This window comes from Enoplosus armatus, chromosome 16, assembly GCF_043641665.1.
Source record: "Enoplosus armatus isolate fEnoArm2 chromosome 16, fEnoArm2.hap1, whole genome shotgun sequence".
NCBI lineage: Eukaryota > Metazoa > Chordata > Actinopteri > Centrarchiformes > Enoplosidae > Enoplosus > Enoplosus armatus.
In genome coordinates this window covers 10,457,989-10,479,044 of record NC_092195.1, presented here as the reverse complement: position 1 = coordinate 10,479,044, position 21,056 = coordinate 10,457,989, and the positions used below count along the sequence as shown (strand labels likewise).

At 40.9% G+C, this 21,056-nt stretch overlaps 1 protein-coding gene across 1 annotated transcript; it reads right to left on the bottom strand.

Moving 5' to 3' along the window:
• Positions 1 to 2,955: 2,955 nt before the first annotated feature.
• susd5 (sushi domain containing 5) lies at positions 2,956 to 13,136 on the bottom strand. Its single transcript, XM_070922386.1, has 5 exons — positions 13,049 to 13,136; positions 11,678 to 11,855; positions 8,217 to 8,326; positions 6,163 to 6,351; positions 2,956 to 4,925 (listed from the first exon to the last, which is right to left on the bottom strand). The coding sequence occupies exons 1-5, from the start codon at positions 13,134 to 13,136 to the stop codon at positions 2,956 to 2,958; spliced, it is 2,535 nt and encodes an 844-aa protein (XP_070778487.1).
• Positions 13,137 to 21,056: the final 7,920 nt, after the last annotated feature.

The following is a 21,056-nucleotide window of genomic DNA, read 5'->3' as shown; positions in this document are numbered from 1 at the left end:
GTTAGACGAAACCCGGGGCTGTGCTAAGCAGAGAGACATCCAGAGAAAACACTGAGTCGTTTAATAATGTTTGAACATTGAGTCTCTGTGCAGTTTGTCACACAGCGATGTTAAAAACCCACAGGGGAACATTCTCGCTGTATCACTGTGTCTGACTCTGCGTTCTCATTCCTCTCCTGCCTGTATTTACCTGTCTCTTTTATATTCCCTTGCCACTGCTTCATCTTTCATCTGTCCTATTTTGTTCCTCTTAAACATTTTGGGAACATATCGCTAAGAAATAGGTGATAATGGCTGGTAGAAGGGAGCTTGGTTAAAAGTTAAACTAAGAGGCTGATTGTCAGGAGTAAAGGTCACAGATCAAAGTCACACCTTAATATGTAATATTATTAATATATGTGAGTCAGTGAATGTGTCTGTTTAGAAATCAAAGAGTTAAAACCACATGTTTAGGAGTTTATTGTGACTTAGAGAACACACATACAGTACACATTTCATCCTGACATCACACACATCAGGCTGGTTGAGATGATGAAGAAACAGACGTGGAGAAATATTAGCATCATGTGAATGAGAGTCAGCAATGTCAAAAAATATATATTTTAGTAGTTGCTATCTTTCAAATGTGTGGTCTTGTGTTTAAACAGCAGTGTCTAATAGTAGGTGAAGTAAAAGGCAGTAGATCTTGAGTAACGTGGAGATGAGCCGACCCTGTGTAACACATGAAGAGGTGATGTCTGACTATCTTGGTGAAGAAGCATAAGTCAAATTTATATCCCACACTCCAGTACTGCTACAGTATGTACAGGAAGTTATTCATATTTACAGAAACATATAGACAACAGGTACTTCATTCCCCATGTCCTCACCACATTAGGACAAATCAGTTTCAGACACCACAATATGGAAAAGAAAAAGATTGGTGAAATATTTTTAGCAATTTTAAGTAAATCAACAACTATTATTGATTTAATTCAAATAAATAATAGCTGGTATTCACTTCTTTCATAACTAGATTAAACACCATTAAAAATGCTTTTTAGAAATCAGTCGAGAACACTGGATGTTAAGTCGGAAACCTATGTGAAAAAATTAAATGATCATTCATGACTGATGACACCATGAAGGGCCTTTTCTACAAGCCACCACCTGCCTTTGACATTAATTACAAGTGAAAGGTTATTGCCAGATAATTCATTCTGTAGTCTTTATACATCACCAGACTTACAAACTCTAATATCTAAGTTTAAACCCTCTTGTGGCTATTTGAACTTATTCACATTTGCACCTTTTTATGAGCTTTTCTATTTTAACATTTCACCTTGTTCTCAAGTATTTGACACAGTACGAAAACAGCAAATATCACAGAATGGTACAGTGCAACAGTACACTGTAAAATCCTTCATTTTAACCAGGACTGAACAATAAACCAAATGTATAAATTCATAGACATTACGAAGATCTAATCAAGCTAAATGTACTCATATCGCTTTTGTCTGAATTCCCAAATATTTAAAATGAGAAGACCTATGACAACCAATGATACCTAACCAGACTTAACAAATCCTCCCCTAGTCCAGTCCAGATAACCCTCTTTAAACTTTCATACTGTAATTTATCAGGATGAACACAGCAGAGCACAAGTAAGGAAATGTAATCAATTGATGTTTTAAAAAATATTTAGCATTACATTTATTATTTGATTTAGAGCTAAATGTAACAATTTACATTGTAGGGCATTAGTCCAAAGTCATAGGCTTACCCAACGCCTCGTATATATCTAGAAATCTAACTACATTTTTCACAGAACACCCTAAACCGTCAGAAAATGTTAGAATATTACTAACCCTTTAAATTAAAACTATAACATTGGGGTTTGTGACTTTAGTTTCTCTCTGTTGCCATGGCAGCACCATGTTTGATCTCTGGTTGGTCTGAATGCCGTCAGCAAACACGACGTACCGCTGACCGGCGGATAGCACGAACCTGAGACACACACACACACACTCTTTCAATTACACACACACACAGGGGCTGAGTATGCAGTCTGGATGGACACCTGCTCTGTTTCTCTCGCCAGCCGACTGTCAAAACCAACAGAGGCAGCAAGATCTTTAAATGTTTCACTTTTGCCTGACCTCTTTTTTCTTCTCTCTCCCGGTCTCACTTCTCTACATACCGCTCATTTGACTCTCATCTGGTCTAACCATCATCATCATCTTTTTTCGTTCATGCTGGTTTGACAGAAGCCTGGTGGTTCATTTGGGACTACCTGCCCAAATCTGCTGCGGATGATCTGAAGTGTTCTGAACTTCAGCACTCTTGTCGTGGAGTAACAAGTAGAAAACTGTTTTTATCAACACAATACTCAGACAAATAAAGAAGACTGAGAATCAAGAACCATATAGCTAAATCAACAATAAACGAGCAATCAATGAAGTCAACAAAAAAAATGACAGCAAGGTAACGCAGAGTATCTTTACCACAATGTCCAAGAGCTTTGAAGGTTGAAGTTCATATACTCAGGCGGGCAGGCATGCCTTCTTGTGGTTTTCCTACATGGTCATCTCCTTTTTCAGTTCCTGGAGTTGAGTCCTGTCCAGACACAGCCCCTCCACCTGTCCAGCTAGATGTCAGAGCTTTGAAAATAATGGGTAGGTATAACAAAGATGGGTAAAATTCCTTAAAATCAATAAGAGTGACAGTCAGAACTGCTTCTATCTTGTTTCACGCAGGCTACACTAGCATCAGTTCTTACTGTTAGTTAAGGTTTTGCTCTTCAAAACAGGGCTGTAACTAAACTCATCTGTTCATACCTACCCAAAATCTTCAATTATGCAGTATTTTCTAGCTAGATGAGAGGCTGTGCTTTCCTCTCAAATTCATCTAAATCTTCCCATCCCTCCGAAATGTCTCTGTCCTCTGTCAGTGTCCCTCTTTACTCATCTCTCGCTCTTACACTTTTTGCTGCATCTCTATCTGTTGGCCTTGTCTGGTCTGACTTTGGCCCTTCCCATTCATCTCGTACATTGAGCTCTTCTGCTGTTGCCGTCGGTAGCACCACACCCCGACGATGACTGCCGTGGCAACTGCACACACCAACACAATTATGGCTGCCACCGTGGGACCTCGGCTGGAGGTGCTCGGAGGACGGGGAGGGCAGTTCTCACCTGTACAGATTGTCTCCCCCATCTCTCCCTCCATCTCACCCCTCTCACCGGTCTCACCGGGCAGATTGTGCACAGTGTGCTCCTCCGTCACTCCGGTGAGGATGTCACCGTCGTGCACCGTTGGAGCTGGGTCGAGGAAAGGGTGCTCAGTGTGGTCATCCAGCCAGGAGTGGGTGGGAGCTGCCTGTTGCGTGTCGTAGTCCAGGGTGTCTGAGTATGAGGGGGAGTCTGAGGGCTGTGAGCGGTCAGGGGAGGGAGCAGTGGTGGGGATGAATCCAGGCCACATCTCCTCCACTCCCCCTTGTTCTAAGGCAGGCTCCGTGGTGGGAGACTCGGGCACCTCTGGTAAGCTGGTGTAAGGGACGGGTCTACGAATATCCACCTCATTAGGTCTGTCTGTTGTCCTGACAACTGTCCCCCTCTCTCTATCCTCTGGTCTTACCCTTCCTGCTGTGGAGTCATCATTTTTTGTTTCTTCTAGAACGATAGGGTAGCCATCCAGCCAGGTCTCATCTGTGGTGGCCTTTCCTCCTGCTGCCTTCTGAGTGACGTTCTGACGTTCATCTGTTGCTATAGAAAAGATTACATGCTGATGGCTGGCATCGACATCTTCATGGCTATCATGATTGTCATAGCTGTCACGGTCATCGTGTTCGTGATCATCATGATCAGAGTAACGATCGTTATCGTCCTCATCCAGGTCATAATGCTCCTCATGGTCATCATGGTCATCACGGTCTGGATGTTCCTCTGAGCCATCAGGGTGTTCTCGATCAACATGATCGTCTGTCACATCGTCATGATCTTCGTAGCTTTCACGTTCATCGTAAGTATCATCTCTGTCATCGTAGTCCTGGCTGCCGTAGCGAACACGATCACGGCCCTCTTCATGTTCACCCATGTCATAATGGTCATCATGGTCGTCATGGTCATTATGATCATCATGATCATCATGGCGGTCCCGTCTATCCAGATCATCATGCTGAGCTGGAATGTAGTGTTCCACATGATCATGATGGTCATCTTCCTCCTGGTGACTGTCATGGTCATCTCGATCATTGTGGTGGCTGTCGTCATGGGCATCCAGGTCGTCATGGTTACCATTATCATGATCATCTTGGTCATCTGTGTCATGATCATCGTGGTCATCTGCGTCATGATCATCATAGCTGTCTGGCTCATGATCATGGTCATCAACATCAACTGGACGCTGGTGGTGGTGCCTTTCATGGCTCTCGTGCTCTTTGCTCTCCTCTGATTGGGCGCCTGAGGCCCTCTGGGTAGTCTGTGTGACTGGATTGGTGGAGAGAGGATGTCCCTCTTCCTGGAAGGCCTCAGAGGGGAACCAGAAGAGGTGTTTCTGGGAGAGGAGAGAGACAGGTGCTTCTGTGGCTGCAGCTGCATCAGTTGTGACCACCTCCTTCCTCTCCTGCTCCCACCTCGGATGGCCTATAAAGTCCTCAACAGCCCGTTCATTGTTTCTTTCTCCTCCTTCTACAGCTCCTTCAAATTCTCTACCAATCACCTCTCCTTCCACTTCATGCTCTTGATGTTGGTCTTGATGCTCCTCCTCCGCTTCAACACTGAAGCTTGTCTCTTGCTGCTCCTGACTCATTTTCCCCTCTGGGTATGCAGCTCCATGCACCTCCTCGTACACCTCACCATGAGCCTCCTCTGGTCTTTTGTTGTGGCGCTCTGCCTCTCCATAGGAATCTGTGAACTTGTCTTCGTAGTCTATGTGACCTTCAGTATCATCTGCAGGAACACAGCCAGCACACATTGACTTGATCAGGTACAAGCTACATCAAATCTCAACATTCATGATCATACAAGTCAACTGAAAAAAATGCATTTGCATTGACACTTCAAAGACAATTTTTAGAGTCAGATGACAGTGTGGAAGTTATTTAGAGCAGCGGTTCCCAAACGTTTGGATTATCCCCCCTTTTAGGAATAGTTTGAAATTTTTGGGGAGTATGTTTATTTGCTTTCTTTCAGAGAGTCAGATGAGAAGATTGATATCACTCTTATGCCTGTACGCTAAATCTGAAGAATCAGCTTACCAGCACTTCTAAAGCTCATTTTTTCCAGACCGATAGCAATTACTTTCCAGTTGTCCAGTTGTCCAAACAGCAGAGACTTCTGGAAGTCACTTCTTCCAGCCAAGAAATAGTCTCGCACCTAACACTGCAACATTTTGGTTTTACACTTTAGTTTTTGTACAGATTGTACAAACTAGATATAATGTGTTTATTAGTGAGCTTTAGAGGTGCTGGTAGGAGGATTTTGTTTCCTTTGGACAGAACCAGGCTAGCAGTTTCCCCCTATTTCCAGTCTTTATGCTAAGCTACACTAATTGGCTGCTGGCTCCAGCGGGAGTGGTATCAATCTTCCAATCTAACTCAGAAAGAAAGCAAATAAACATATTTCCCAAAATGACAAACTATTCCTTTAAAGTAAAGCAATGTCTACTTGTTGCCCTTTATCACAGGTTATACCTGCTTTACTTGGTAAAAGTAAGAAAAAGGTAAAAATAATTTTGTGTAACAGAAATGTATCATCTTGTGAGCCCTCAGATTTATCTAGGGACAGTTCAGGAACAACTGCTGTAGAGCACAAACATGACTAGGACTCTGTTAGCTAACCATGGACACAGGCCTGGCCTTCTGCCTTCATAGACAAGTCTTGCCCCCTTCTCCCTCAGCTATGAACTGGGCCACACTATGGCATGTCGCACTGAGGTGTCATGGCAGCCATTTTCATCCCAACTCACAACTGAGACTCTGTTTTCCAAAAGCCAGGAATCAAGCACTGGCCAAATAATAACAATGGGGGCTAACAAGCAAGAAGTGAGGAGTTTGACCTCAGAGTGGTCTCCTGTCTGGGTCAAAGCTCAAAGCTTTGAAGAGGATGAGAAAAGGGGGGGCTTTTTCTTTCTCTTTCTGCCTCTTTCCATTTCTCTCCAACATAAACAGTTTAAACACCGTCTTACCTTTGACACATATCTCCACCAGTCCATACCACTCTCCACAGCTGTCGCACAGCAGGCTGAAGGCACTGTGTCCACTGGGCATTACATAACGTGGCACACATTTGTACAGCAGCTCATCTCCCATCTCATACCCAGAGTGCCCCTGTAGACGGGCATTAGGAAAGGATGGAGGGTCACCACACGGCACACCTGTCAACAACAAACACAGAGATGCATGTAATCTAAAAAAAAACATTCAACATACAAAGTGGAAGATAAATGTTTTGAATTGATGAACAAACTATTAGATAATGACGATGCAATCCCTACTTAATACTACACAGTGTGGTTAATGAAACGTGACTCATTACTATTATCCAGCTTTACAGCATCACTATCCCATTTGTAAACAGAAAGAGATAAGAACGTCTCAAGGGACAGGGAGCAATGGGGTTTATAGAAAATGTGGATGCAATTTTGACAAACACAACCACTAACAATGCCACTGGGATGAGATAAAGGCTACATATTGTCTTGACTCTGGTCTTATTATTCATGGTAATTATACCAAGACAACACAGTTTATTTGACTAATAATAACACGTTGATTGACTAAAAAATGCTACACACACAATATATCTTTACATTTTCAGTTAACTTATTTTCTTTCCAAAATAAAAACCTTTTAATAATACATTCAGCTGCTGTTTTATTGTGACATTAAACAATGAAAATCAAGTGTTTATTTTCCAGAATGAAGGTCTAATATTTGTAAGTAAAACTACTCAATTTAAGTAGCATTACTGTTAATGAGCCCATTTAGACCATTTACATATCCATGTATTTTACATTACTGCCAACCATTTTCCAAAACAAATCTTTTGATGCATTTTCCTTCCTTCCATGCAGACAATGGTATCAGTTCAATGGCTGATTTGAATCTTACTTAACCTAGGGAGCCTACGTCCGACTTTGCAGCTGACTCTGCAGGGCAGTTTCCCACCAGAACATGGTAGCACCAAATTATCATTAATATCACGACAACTGGGCAAACTCCAAAGATCTTGTGATACAATTAAAAGCTCCAGAGCCGTGACTAAATGGACCTTGCAGCGTGATTGTTTTGTCTACAATAAAGTAATTTTATAGAAAATAAAGGAAGGTCCCATGTGCACTGTGATTGATTATAGCTACCTCATGAAAATTTCAAGTCTACAAGTTGATTTTTCATCATTTTGTGCTGAAAGGGTTTAAAACCAACATCAACAAAGTACAAAAACACATTAAATATCATTGAACTGTCTGTTGTAATGTAAAGTATACAACACTTACAGTAAATGGAGTCATGAATACAAAAATATGACCATTTAAAACAATTTTTATACAACAGAAGTGACTTAATTTACTTTAACGTCATTTTCAAATTACATTTATTGTGCATTGCCCTGATAATGGGGCGGTCATGGCACCATACACATCCAACCACAACCCTGACGGTGATCCACCGCTTTAAGTGGATCTGTACTGTGCATTTTTCCCACAGCAGAGTGTGTTCCAGCCTTGGGGTGTGTAGCATATAAACAGCCACAGTAGCTCTACTGTTTTATGAGGAAAGACTAGCGATCTCTTCTGGGTGGTGTCCAATAATAGTCTGATCCAAAACCAACTACTACCTGGTCCCCTCCCCTTTCAGATCCATGTGAGAGGAATAGATGTGTGGTATATGTACATTCATGGATCAAGTTTTATCATCACATACACACCACACGCTCAGATATTCATGAGAAGCCTGAAAGATTGCTATATAACAACAGATATGAGTTAAAACATAGAGGTGGTGAGCACAGACACACACAGCTGCAGGATGGAGAGTGTTGAAAGTCGAGGTGTAGATGGAAGGAGCGCAGGAACACAGCCTCTTTCACACCTCAGGAAATACCTCAGGAAACTACACGCAAATACGCACATTCAGTACACACAAAGCTCATCCATTCATATCCTGATCACTACTCACAACTTCATGTACGGGTTTAAAAATTATGAGTGCATATATCTGCGTTTGTGTGTTTACTGACCTTTGTCTTTGATGCAGAAGGCGTCCGTGTGGGCGCCGTCCTCTGTGGCATTTTCTGTTCTTACGTCCACTGCTTTCAGTGCACTGCCCACAACATTACACACCGTGGTCCTACAAATCAATCAATAATCAATAGACAGACAGACAGACAGACAGACAGACAGACAGACAGACAGACAGACAGACAGACAGACAGACAGACAGACAGACAGACAGACAGACAGATAGATAGATAGATAGATAGATAGATAGATAGATAGATAGATAGATAGATAGATAGATAGATAGATAGATAGATAGATAGATAGATAGATAGATAGATAGATAGATAGATAGATAGATAGATAGAGATAGATAGATAGATAGATAGATAGATAGATAGATAGATAGATAGATAGATATTAACTCACACACTCACTCAAAGTAATTACAGTTTTGAGGTACTTGCTTATTCAATTTTACTTCTTCCCCACTACATTTCAGAGGACAATATGGTACTTTTTACCCCACTATATGTATTTTATATTCTATATGTAATGTAACTTTTGTTACTACTTACTTTTCAGATTAAGAATTCACATGATAGGCTACAATCTTTTTGGCTTGTGACCTCTGACAAAAAAGCAGCATGTAGTTGGGTCTCCTCGTCATGTTTCAGATGTCTGTGATGGTTTCACTTAAATAATTGTTTGAGGGCCAAAGAGGTGAAATAATCCAATATTTAACTTAGTGATTGTTTTTCTTCTTTCATCTCGCAGTAATCGTCTCACAACCCCTCAGATTTATCTTGTGACCATTTGTAGGGGGCCCGACCCACAGGTTGGGAACCACTGAACTAACATACCTAACAGTACGTAAAGTAGTGAAAACTAGCTCCATCTCAACCAGCTACAACAGTAAAATGCTGCTCTCACACAGATGCATCAGCAACAATCTAATATTGTCATTTATAATAACATATCCGTCACAGAGGCATTTTTCTGCTAAGACAAGTACTTTTACTTTTGCTGAGTACATTTTTGCCAATAATACTTCTGTACTTTTACTTAAGTGTAGGACTTTTACTTGTAATGAGTATTGTAATATTAATGCATTAGTACCTTTACATAAGTAAAGCATCTGAATACTTCCACCATTGATTACACTACTGATAAAGGTGAAGTGAGTGAGATTTCCCACGTAAAAGCTGCAGCTCTGGTTTATATATGTATATGGGTAACATGACGGTCACCGCCTGATTTGTTGCTTATTCAAATATTATTACAGCATGACATCAGTCAAGGAACACGCCTCATGGCTCAGATGTGCTGCAGTATCAGCAGTTGCAGCCTGTGGCACAATATTATCACACTGTGGCACATTAGGAATAGATGTTCCCATACAAAAGCCTTAACTTCATATAGAACAATCATAACATTAGGGACTTAATATAATACGCTTTCCATGGACCAAATTAAAAATGTGGTCAGTGCACAACGCTTACAAGCTGCAGGAGCAAGAAATGCTGAGTAAACAGTCTATTTTTGTTGCCACATTAAGGTTTATAGCATCATTAGCCCATTTGTCATCCAAAAGCAGCAGATAAGACTGACTCAAACTTCCCAGGCCAATCAAATCATGTTCCCATAGCAGCTCCAGACACCAATCAAAGTTTGACAGAGTTCCGAAACATCATTAAAAGTCAGACATGTTACACTTTTCATTAACAGGTTTGACCGGTAATATTATCAATCAAGCATCATTAAATGGAAAAGATATTGGCCCAGACGTGTGTGTGTGTGTGAGTCTGTCTGTGCACTTGTGAGTTAATCAAAGCATCAGTAATTGGAAAGAATTTGACTGGCAGTGCAGCGAGACTGTGAGAAGCGGTGTGAGTCATACGGCATGCTTGTGCCATGCTAACTTCAGCTTATAAGGACAAAAGTCTGAGAGAGAGAGAAACGGGCAGCAAGACAGCAATCGCCAAGAAAACACTTGGAGAAAGACAAAAAAACACAGAGACTGTTTTCACATTAAACTATAGCTCCTGCAGGCATCTGTGTGTGTATGTGTGTGTGAGAGAGAGAGAGAGAGAGAGAGAGAGAGAGACTGACCTCTCTCAGGGAACACTTCACTTGACCTAACAACCATTTCTCAAAACCCTCACCTTACATGACACAATTATTACGGGGGAAACTCAGTTTATGTACGTGTGCGTACAGTCTGCTGGTATTATTGTGTTTGGTTACCGGGGCAGCAGGTGTATGATTGACAGGTAAGAGGAAGGCGTCAAGGTAGGAGAGTCAATCTGAGAAGCACTTGTTATTACGCAACAGACCGAAACATTATGTCAATGCAACTCCGAAGACTAAAGGTTAACTGGCACCACCAGCAGAGCGTCTGTAGGTGGGTCGCTTGGTGCATCACTTTTTGTCTTGTTTGTTGTTCCTTTTTTCTCCTGTCTTTTTCTTGCTTGTCCTTGTTTATTATATCTTTGACCGTTAACTGTTGGAGTCATTTTTCAAGCAAAAATCCCCCAAATTCTTTGATTCCAGCTTCTCTACCGTGAGGATTTGCTGCTTTTCTCTGTTTTCTATATATGGTTGTAACTTGAAGACGTCACCTTGGTCTCTAATATTTTATAGATAAAATAATTAATCAATGAATCAAGAAAATAATTGGCAGATTAATTGATGTCAGTCTGAAAGTGTTTTGGGAGGGAAGGGGAATACTTTTTTGGGGGGTGAGAGAGAGAAATGACATGTTTGAGGGATTACTCTCTTTCTCTTTCAATAAGCAAATATTGCTCTCCTCTCACTTTTGAAGAATTAAGGGAAGTATTTTAGCCCTACACTGAAAGACACAAGCACAGCACCACCACCCATGTAATAGGCCACTGAACCCCATATACCCTACTAAGGCTTGAGATCACCTTGTATCTGTAACCACCAGGACGACTGCAATACTTTCTGTCGATCCTCTGCAATTACTGCTTAGGATACAAGTTGTCAATCAAACACCTGACTATGTACCTATCTTCCTCCAGGCATATACATCAGCTGTCTCTCTGCCTGTTTCTGTCTCTGGGTGCTGAAAGCTGTGTGTCATGTTACCGTGGAGATGAGAGGTGTAAATGGAGGCAGTTGTCGACATGACACCCCGGCTCAGAATTCCGTCCTCCTCCAGGAAGGAACAGAGGAGTCTTTCTCCCTCTCTTCCTCTCTCTTTTTTCTCTTTCCCCCCTGAAATGTGTCACTCTCCTCTTCTATCTTCCCACTCCCTCTATAACTGCCGCTGCTGCCTTCACTTCCTGTCTCTTTCATCCATTCCTGCCACCTCCGTCACACACACAGAAGCACACTCACCAAAATGACCTTTGACATCTCTAGAAATCTCAAGTCTCCCTGCATGTCCCTTAAAACAATGAAGACCCTCACGCACACAAACACGCACAATTATACACACAAAAATGTCTTTTCTTACCCCACTGCTCCTCCATAGAGCCACCCACGGGTGCATGGGGAGAAGAAGCACTCCACCACAGCATAACGGAGCTCCTCTGATGAAGCCAAGCGGGCATGTCGTGAGGCACAAGCCCGCTCAGCATCTCTGAAGCCCTGCAGGCCGGAGGAGTTCCTCAGGTCCAACACGAACACTCGACCTGAGAAGAGAGAGAAGCAGGGAGTGAGAGGGAAACTTCTCATAACCTGTTATTAAACAATATTCACTCCTCTTTTCTGTCTTACATGAAGACAAAAGACATTTTGTTAAGGCATTTGTTCATAAAAAACACCTGCCAGTCACTCGAACATGACGAAAGAATGAGAAAAAAACATTATAACAATAGATTATATTGCTTAAATGTCCTCACCCCATATATGGCAGGTTTTGGGTGCTGAGAAACCACACTGACTGACAAGTCGTAATGATGTGAGACTTAAACAGTAAAGCGGGTCATGCAGACTTTGGAGTAGCAATGCACAAATATGGATTTGATCTATATCCTAATAATTTGTACCATAATACAGATGTTTATTTTCATTAGAGTACAAATGCAGGTGTAAATCATCAATCAATCAAGGCATGTTTGTCCTAATTAAGGTGACTGCTCTCATAACATGACAGTTCCTTTAACAGTATAATACAAAATAATATTTGACGCCAGCTGATAAAAGGCTGACAGAATAACGTGGTTTTGTATCAAGGATCAGTCATCACTCATTACACTCGCGTGTCACAGAGGTTTGAGATCTTGTCCACCTCCTGTGATGGCTGATTGGCTGCAGGTGTGATCGATTTACTGCATCACTGGAGCACGCTGTCCCTTTCAGTATCACCTCATTAGCTAGTGTCCAGAAACACTGAAGAAAACGTGCTTCTATGTTTACAATCCTAAGAGTTAAATCCTCTAAATATTTGGAGACAAACGAAAACAAGATGGACAAAGGAGACTTGCGCGCGCATATCCATTACGCACAGCTTTATTAGACACATAAGGCTTTTTTATTGCATGAAATATAATTTTGGAGAAAACAATGAGAGGGAACGTGCTCTTTGGCGATGAATGAACGCACGAGATTACAAGGCAGGGGCCAACTGTTAGCGCGCGCCATCAGTCCGCTCTGCGTAATGGTTCATCACCAAACCCCCTAACGCACCTGATGGAAACTCAATAAAACTCATTTAATATTCCAATAAAAGCGTAGAATTATGTTTGGGAATAATTGTGAGTGTATAATGTCTATAGCTTTGTTGCCACTTACTATAATACTTATAGTATTATATATACATTTAAGTATTATATATATATATATACTTTTCTTCTGTTTAGCATAGCTTAAAATATTAACTTACCGTCGGCATTTACAACAGAGGCCACCACAAGACAAGCCAGGCACCCAGAGAGCAATGATAGAACTATTTGCTTACAACGATCCAGCATCTTTTTGCGCCCTCGTCTTTCGGCTAAATCGCACTTTTTTATGTTGGAAAAATGTCCAAAAACTTCCAAATGACTTCCCACAGTCTGGCAAGTGAAAGTGAGGGTGTGGAGAGCAAACTCCCGCTATTTCCCTCCTGGTGGACGGAGGAGGACTGAGCAGCAGGAAGGTACGGGCTTGTTGACAAGAGCGGGAGATGACGGAGAGAGAAGCGGTCAGAGCGGCTCAGGAGCGAGGCGCAGTTTATCTCCCCAAATAGTCGCCCTCGCAAGCAGATGGAGCACCGGTGTGAAAACTCGCGTGTCCCCGTTAGTAAATACGTCACTGCTCAAACTCCTGAGGGTGGGCTGCTCCTTTACAGAGAGAGGGAGGGGGGAGAATATAGGAAAGCTGCTGAAGTGTCCTTGAGCAAAAAGTGGAAGTACTTGCGAGCTGACACGGATAAAAGCCTCAGCTAAATGTTAAACATGTAAGGAAGTGTGTGTTTGTGTTGGAGAACAACAGCCTCCAGGCACTGCATCGCTATTTCAACACAATTTAACACCCAATGGCTAATGAAGGACCTCCGTTCACCCAAACGGAGCTGATCCTTTGAGCATACAAATCTTAATAAAGATGAATTGTCCTCTCTGCTATAGGCCAAACTTCCCTCTATTGGTTGGTGTGTGTGTGTGTGTGTGTGCGCGTGTGTGTGTGTGTGTGTGTGTGTGTGTGTGTGTTCCATTTGGTGAGGGAGATAAAGGCAGATGACCATAGCCCATAGAGAGCTTTTTGGAGCATGCAGGCATTGTTTCAGGGAATCTGCAGGTGAAGATAACCAACCCACATACCAGTAGGATCCACACCACTAAACCTAAAGCAACATTATAAACATTACACACAGACAATAAAAGTTATCGCAGTGTGCACATATGCTTTTTTCAATAAATAAATGAATGCACTTTTCTACACATACAAGCAATTGCATTTCCCTCTCACTGGCACATAGATGCATGTGCATAAACATCACATGCAAGAGGACAAGCGACAAGAATGGAATACTTTAGAAGTTGAAATTATTGATCTTGAAACAGTAATTAATAAAGCAATCCCACCATAATGTCCATTTAGCTGCTGTTCCAGAGGTTTCACATAATCTTCCTCAACAGATAGATGTTGAAATTGTAGATGATTTCCAAGATTTTGAGCCAACGCGGTTCAGAAATAGAGAGAAATAGATATTTGATCACCTATAATTTCATGATACCTGGGCAACTCCATCTGCTGAAGAAGACCATGTGATGAAAGCTCCAGAGCAGGACCATGTGGACCATGTAGTGAGATCGTTAGTGGTGGAAGAAGTGTTCAGATCCTTTGCTTAGGTAAAAGTAGCAATACCATAATGTAGAAATACTCCATTACAAGTAAAAGTACCACATTGAAAATGTTACTTGAGTAATATTAGCGAAATTTTCTTAAGTTTAAAAAGTAAAAGTAGTCATGGTCCCTGTGAGTCTTTTACTATTATATATTATAAGCAGCATATTTTTCTCAATAATTGATATGTTGTTTGGTCCGTAAAATGTCAAAAGAAATATTATGAAATGTCCATCACAATTTCCCACAGCCCAAGTTGACATCTTCTAATTGCTTGTTTTCTCCAACCAATAGTCCAAACCCCAACATGATTCAGTTTACTGTAATTTAAGACAAGAAAAAGCAGCAGATCCCCACAGTGGAGAAGCTGGAATCGTTTCCTAATAATTTAATCGAAAACAGTACATCACATTTCATAAACTCATAACATGTTTTGTATGTAAAATTTGCAAAGTAACTAGTAATTATAGCTGTCAAATAATTGTTGAGTTAAAAATACAATATTTGCCTCTGAACTGTAGTCAATTACAGAAATAATGTAGAAATAGAAATACTCAAGTAAAGTTCAAGTACCGCACATTTGTATCTAATCAATGTACTTTGTTAGATTCCACTACTGGAGATTGGTTTGTCAGGAATGATATAGTTCTTCTTCTATTCTGTCTCTGTTTAAACCAAAGTGATGAAAAATGAAAGAAGGAGAGAGGATGAAGAGGCAGCAGAAGAAGATGAAAACACTCGGAGGAGAGGACTGTTTTCCAGCTTTCTGCAGAAGTTGACGGCAGTGATTTGGACAAGAGCAATAAATGTTTGTGTGTGAATACAGGAAGGCAAGGGAGAACAAGTGGAATGAGATTAAAAAAACAACAACAATACAGAAATCCCTTAAGGAGTGACACCTTTTTTGAGTATTCACACTTACTCATCTCTCTCCACATCCCACCTTTTCCAGTTTCATAATTGTCCGTGTTCCCTCTGCCCCAGTGGAGTCACCCATGCTGCTGCTCCATGTTTTTCCATCTCAGTCACTCTTCGGTGTGCAGGCACCTCTCACACTTTCACCTCATGTTCAGGGGGGTTTGGATGAGGGAGTCTAAGGTGGGCTGGGATCCTGAATCACGCACAGGGGCTATTTCTGGAGAGGTGGGGGGGTTGGCGGGGGGGGGGGGGGGGTAGTGAGGAGGAGAGAGACCGTGATTCACACCTGCAGCATCTCGGAGAGGCTAGTGAGAATTATGTTTGCTGCAGGTGTTGGGGTGGGGGGGACATCCAGACTTCACACAGGTGTGTAATCTAACAGGACTTCCAGTACAAACCCATCAGACTGTGCTGTGGAAGTAAACACACACACACACACACACACACACACACACACCAACCACAAGATTGCTCTGAGTATGTGTGAGACCAGTGTCTGACATGTCCTGTCAGAATGAGGTGTAGTGCAGGTGTGTGGTTGACTCAGAGGAAATCACTGGTCATACCGGTGCATCCCGGGGACAGAGGGCGGTACGGTTTTGTCTCCATGGCAACAGCCTCCTTAAACCTCCATCGGGAGTGGGGTCCAGAAAAACAGGAACAGCTTCTGAAAGCCAAGAGTTGAAGCTGCACGCAGGGAAAATTGGTTTTGAGAGAGAGGGTTGGTGTGTGTGTGTGTGTGTGTGTGTGTGTGTGTGTGTGTGTGTGTCGCTGTCCTGTGAAAGCCATGTATCTCAAAAATGTCAACATTTCATGAGCTAAGGAAAAACAGCCTTTTTTTAGAGGGTTGTTTAGGTTAAAGACATAAAGCAACACTTAATCCTTAAGTTTAACTTAAAAAATTATAAATCACCAAATTTGGAGGTACGTGGTTTTCACTGGACAGTGAGAATATGTGTGTACATGTGTCTGGGCCTGCAAATACCAGTATACAAGCATGTATGAAAAAAAACTGCAGGGAACAGAGTAAATACTCATAGACACAATAAAGGCGACAAACTGTAATCAAACAGTAATGAAATAAACAAAAAACATGATAAAAGTTGATAAGAAATCTAATAAATATGGGGAAATAGGAGGAGGCAATAAATACAGATTATGAGAAAAAAGTTAAAATACAAATGCGCCTTTAAATATACTGCATGAAGCACAGAAACTAATAGTACTCAAATCCTTATTATGTTCCTAAACATACTGTATCAACAGCTGAGGTCCACTTTGCACTTGAAACGTTGTGAGACATGGACAACCTTGCTTGACATCAGTGGAGTCACTGCAATCATCGGGACACATTCAACACGGAGCTGCCAGCCACAGCAGAGGCAGGATGAGAGAGGCATGGAGCTATTCAAAGAACTGACATAATTAATTTGACTTTTGATGAGAGATTGTTAATTACCATGCAAGGCAGTGAGACGGGGTGGCACAAGAATTGAAAATGTGTTGCACGCAGATGAAAGACCACATTTTAGCACAAGCGTCATAAAATGTATTCCTTCATGCCAACACGCACGCAGTGTTTCCTCTATCTGAGTCATCTGGGTTCCATATTTATGTTATAGAATAATATATAAGCTTCAGAAATCATTTATTTGACTGCTAATGACTACAATTATTATATGACTGTGTTTGCAGACTGCTGTGCTTACTATAAGACAGTCTTAAATGGCTTACTATAGTATTACACACACGTTTTCTTATTTTCTTCACTAAAATGTAAGAAATAAGTTATGCCATCAAGAAAGCTTGTGATCTTTCGAAGGGGGACCCAAAGAACAAAAGGGACATATACATTTCAAGATTTTTTTGTGTAGTAGTCCAAATAAATCCCAGAAATAAGTCTGACATTTCTGTTCAGATATTTCTCTCTCGCCACTAATAGTGTTCTCAACAGCTTAATAATAACAAACCTTTCTAAATATGATATGGGACTTTTATCAGGGCTAAAAGAAAATCCTCACACAAGCCCTGCCATTCTTCAGTGAAAGATCAGTGGCTGGCGGATGCACACCTCCCCTGACAAGCTCCACCAATCACATGGGCGTGATTTCAGTTGTGGTTAGAATTAAAGTTAGCCAATTTAGTGAAGAAGTTAGCCAATTTGGTGAAGAAGGCGTCTTCTCAGAACTGTGTAGGTCTGACCCTGAAACTGGAGCAGCTAAATGGAATTCAGCCTTCATCTATTTCTTTATTTGCACCTGTGATTTTCCCACTGTGACATGTCAAAATGTTTGCTTTTAAGAAATAAAAGGTCTGTTCCCACACAGTGAACTTGTGGCACTGGGTATCAGAGGCAGGTGCCAGCTTTGCCAGGTTGGTAATCCAGCCATGGTTGTAGTTCTTTGGAAGACCTGAGAGAACAAGCCTGCTGTATCTAATGTCTATTGCACGCTGTCCTTTCTGGTCCTCAGTGGTGGAGGAAGTATTCAGATTCTTTACTTAAGTAAAAGTAACAATATCACACTATAAAAATACTCCAATATAAGTAAAAGTTCTTCCTTCAAAACATTTCTTAAGTAAGAATGCACAAGTATATCAGCAAAATGTACTTTAAGTATCAAAAATAAAAGTAATTATTATGCAGAACGGCAGTGGTGGGGAAGTACATTTACTCAAGCACTGTACTTAAGTACAAATTCAAGATACTTGTACTTTACTTGAGTATATCCATTTTATGCAATGTTATACTTCTACTCCACTACATCACTCCACTAATTATTTCATTACATTTGTCTGACAGCTTTAGTTACTAGTCATGTTTCTGTCCAATGAAAACCATGTATCTCCACATTTGTCTTGAATTTGAATGTTTCTGAAAAACTGAAGGATTAAATTTTCCTTTATGGGTTACGGGAAATTTCTCCTACTTCTTAAACTAAATCAACTATTTAAACCCCCCTTGGATTATCTGGAAACTGCATCGTCACAAAGCTGAAAACAGGGCTGTTTTTCTGAGGACAGCGATGTTACAAACACATGATAGAATATATAGAATATAATGCATTGCTGTAGATTAAACTACCCAACAATATATAAAGTAGTTAAACCGTAAACAACTCCAGCAGTAAAATGCAATATACACATTCATGTAGCAGTAATATTCATCCAAAAACATCATATATAAGTTTTGAATGCAGGACTTTTATTTGTAGTGGAGCATCTTCACAGTGTGGTATTGCTTTTACTTCATATAGATTAGATGGATATAATTACTTTACTCATTAAGATTTTTTTAAAAAAATCGTAATTTTTTATAAAGTATGATGCACTGTATAGATTAAACTATGACAGTATATAAAACACTTAACAGTATTGTTTTAAGAGAGACTGTGAACCTGTCCTTTATGTACATTTTGTTGCTAATACTTCTATGACATTCTCAATTCAGGACTTTTACTTTTAATGGAATATTTTTACAGTGGGATATTTCTTCCTTTCCACCACGGATTATTGGACTATTGTTACTGATGCATTAATTTGTACGCAGCGTTTTAATGTTGTAGCTGGTTGAAGTGGAACTAATTTTTAATCTATAATAATGTATCATACCTTATTCAGTATGTGCTTTGTATGTCAGATAAATGTTGTGAAGTAAAAAGTCCAATATTTCCCTGTGAAATGTAGAGGAGAAGAAGTATAAAGTATCAGAAAGTGTCTCAAAACTGGTGATTACAGTCCAGGATGAACAGAGATTAGGCTGGTTGCATGAGGTCGCCCTCTAGCTGTGGGTGTTAAGAACGACTGTGAAGATATTTCATTCTGGATGTGTAACTCACACTCTAGTCTGTCTGCAGCTCTGTCTACAAAACCTGCAGTAACCGTAGTGAAAGAAGTATTTAGATCCTTTACTTAAGTAAAAGTAGCAGTACTACAATGAAAAAATACTCCAGTGCGAGTAAAAGTCCTGTGTTCAAAAGCTTACCTAGATAAAAGTACAGTAGCATCATCAACAAAATGTATATAAAGTATCAAGTACTCGTTATGCAGGTTGGACCCTTTTAATGTTACATGCATGTATATCATAAGATCATTATTTATTATGCAGTACTGTTGTGTTGTTTCGATAAACTGGAGGTAAGCTTTTTTGTTGGGCAGTTAAATCTGCAAAAAAAAAAACAATCTTATGCAGCCATATGTGTCTATAATTGAGTCCTAAAAACCTTATTTTCTTAAAACAAGTGAAACCAATCTGTCAGTGCAGTGAAGACATTTCAGCCTGTTTTGGTATAAATCAACTAAAAAATGTGTTAGAAATTAGTGTCTGTATCTTGAGACAAGAAACAATAAGACATAAATAGATCTTTCAATTTGATACCCAGTGAATGTTGCTAGTGCAGTACAAGTACTGTACTTAGTGCAGTTTTAAGGTTTACTAAATATTTTGAGGGGAATATTGTACTTTTTACTGTTGCTTAGATATTTTGCAGGTTATTCTTCATAACATCAAAACATCTGTTTCTAAAACATGGTGCATTTTTCAGTGGGGAAAAAAATCAACACACAGATGTTCATTTCTAGGTATTTTTTAACAAGTTGATTTAAGTTAAAAACAGTACTGTACTGTGAAATAGGGTTTTTAGGACTCAATTATAGACAGAGATGTCTTTATAACTTTGGGGTTGTCACAGATTAAACTGCCCAAAACTATAAAGAAGTTAAGTTTAGCTATACCTCAATAAACTCCAACACAGATGCATTAGTGATCCTAATCCTATAATATATATGTAACACTATGAAATTAATTAAGTATTTTTACATTGTTATAGCCTATTTATATTTCAATAAGGGACTACTTTTTCCACCACTGTTGCTACACAGGCAGTAAATGTTTTTGGTGTGTGTATGTGTGTGTCTGCAGGTTGAAGCCTAATGTGACAGTGTTACACATCTCTAATGGAGAGAAAGTCTTGGATCCAGGATCTGGCGTTCACAGATGCGAGTGTTTCCCTCCCTTAATCAGACCCGCAGGTTCGTGTCAGGTCACGTCTCGGTGCTGTGACACCCGTGATTGCCACGGTGAACGCGGTCAAAAAGGAGCCCCTTGTCGTTATTTTCCAAAACCTCGGCAAGACCCCACAATCAAAACAAATCGACCACGCGTGCTTTTCCCGCAGCAATGACGTCACGTAAACCCTCCCCTTCCCCGCAAGTAAACAGAAAACATTGAGGAAAAACGTCCGTGTCAGTCGCCATACGCGTGTTCGTTGCGGGACATACGCTGCGAGAGACGAGAGCGGGCGTTAATGTCGCGTTTCCCGTGTGTTTTTAGCAAACTTGGGAGATTCAGGAGCCAGCTGACTCGCGCTGGAGCGATGAAGGGAGAGGCGGAAGTGAAGTCACTTGACAGACCGTCCATGTTATTATTGTTATTTTGGTAGCCCTGTGATGAGACGGGCTGGGGAGCCGTTGGTCTCCGAGACAACGACCGTTAACGTTACCGCAGGCCGCCCCGGACCGACACCACCCTCACCGCCGCCACCACCTCACTGACCCGGAGACAGGAGCCTCGCTGACGGCTGGGGGGGGGGGGAGGGTGTGAGGACCCAGCTCCAGCTCGGCTCCTACACTCCGGCCGACCAAAAATAAAA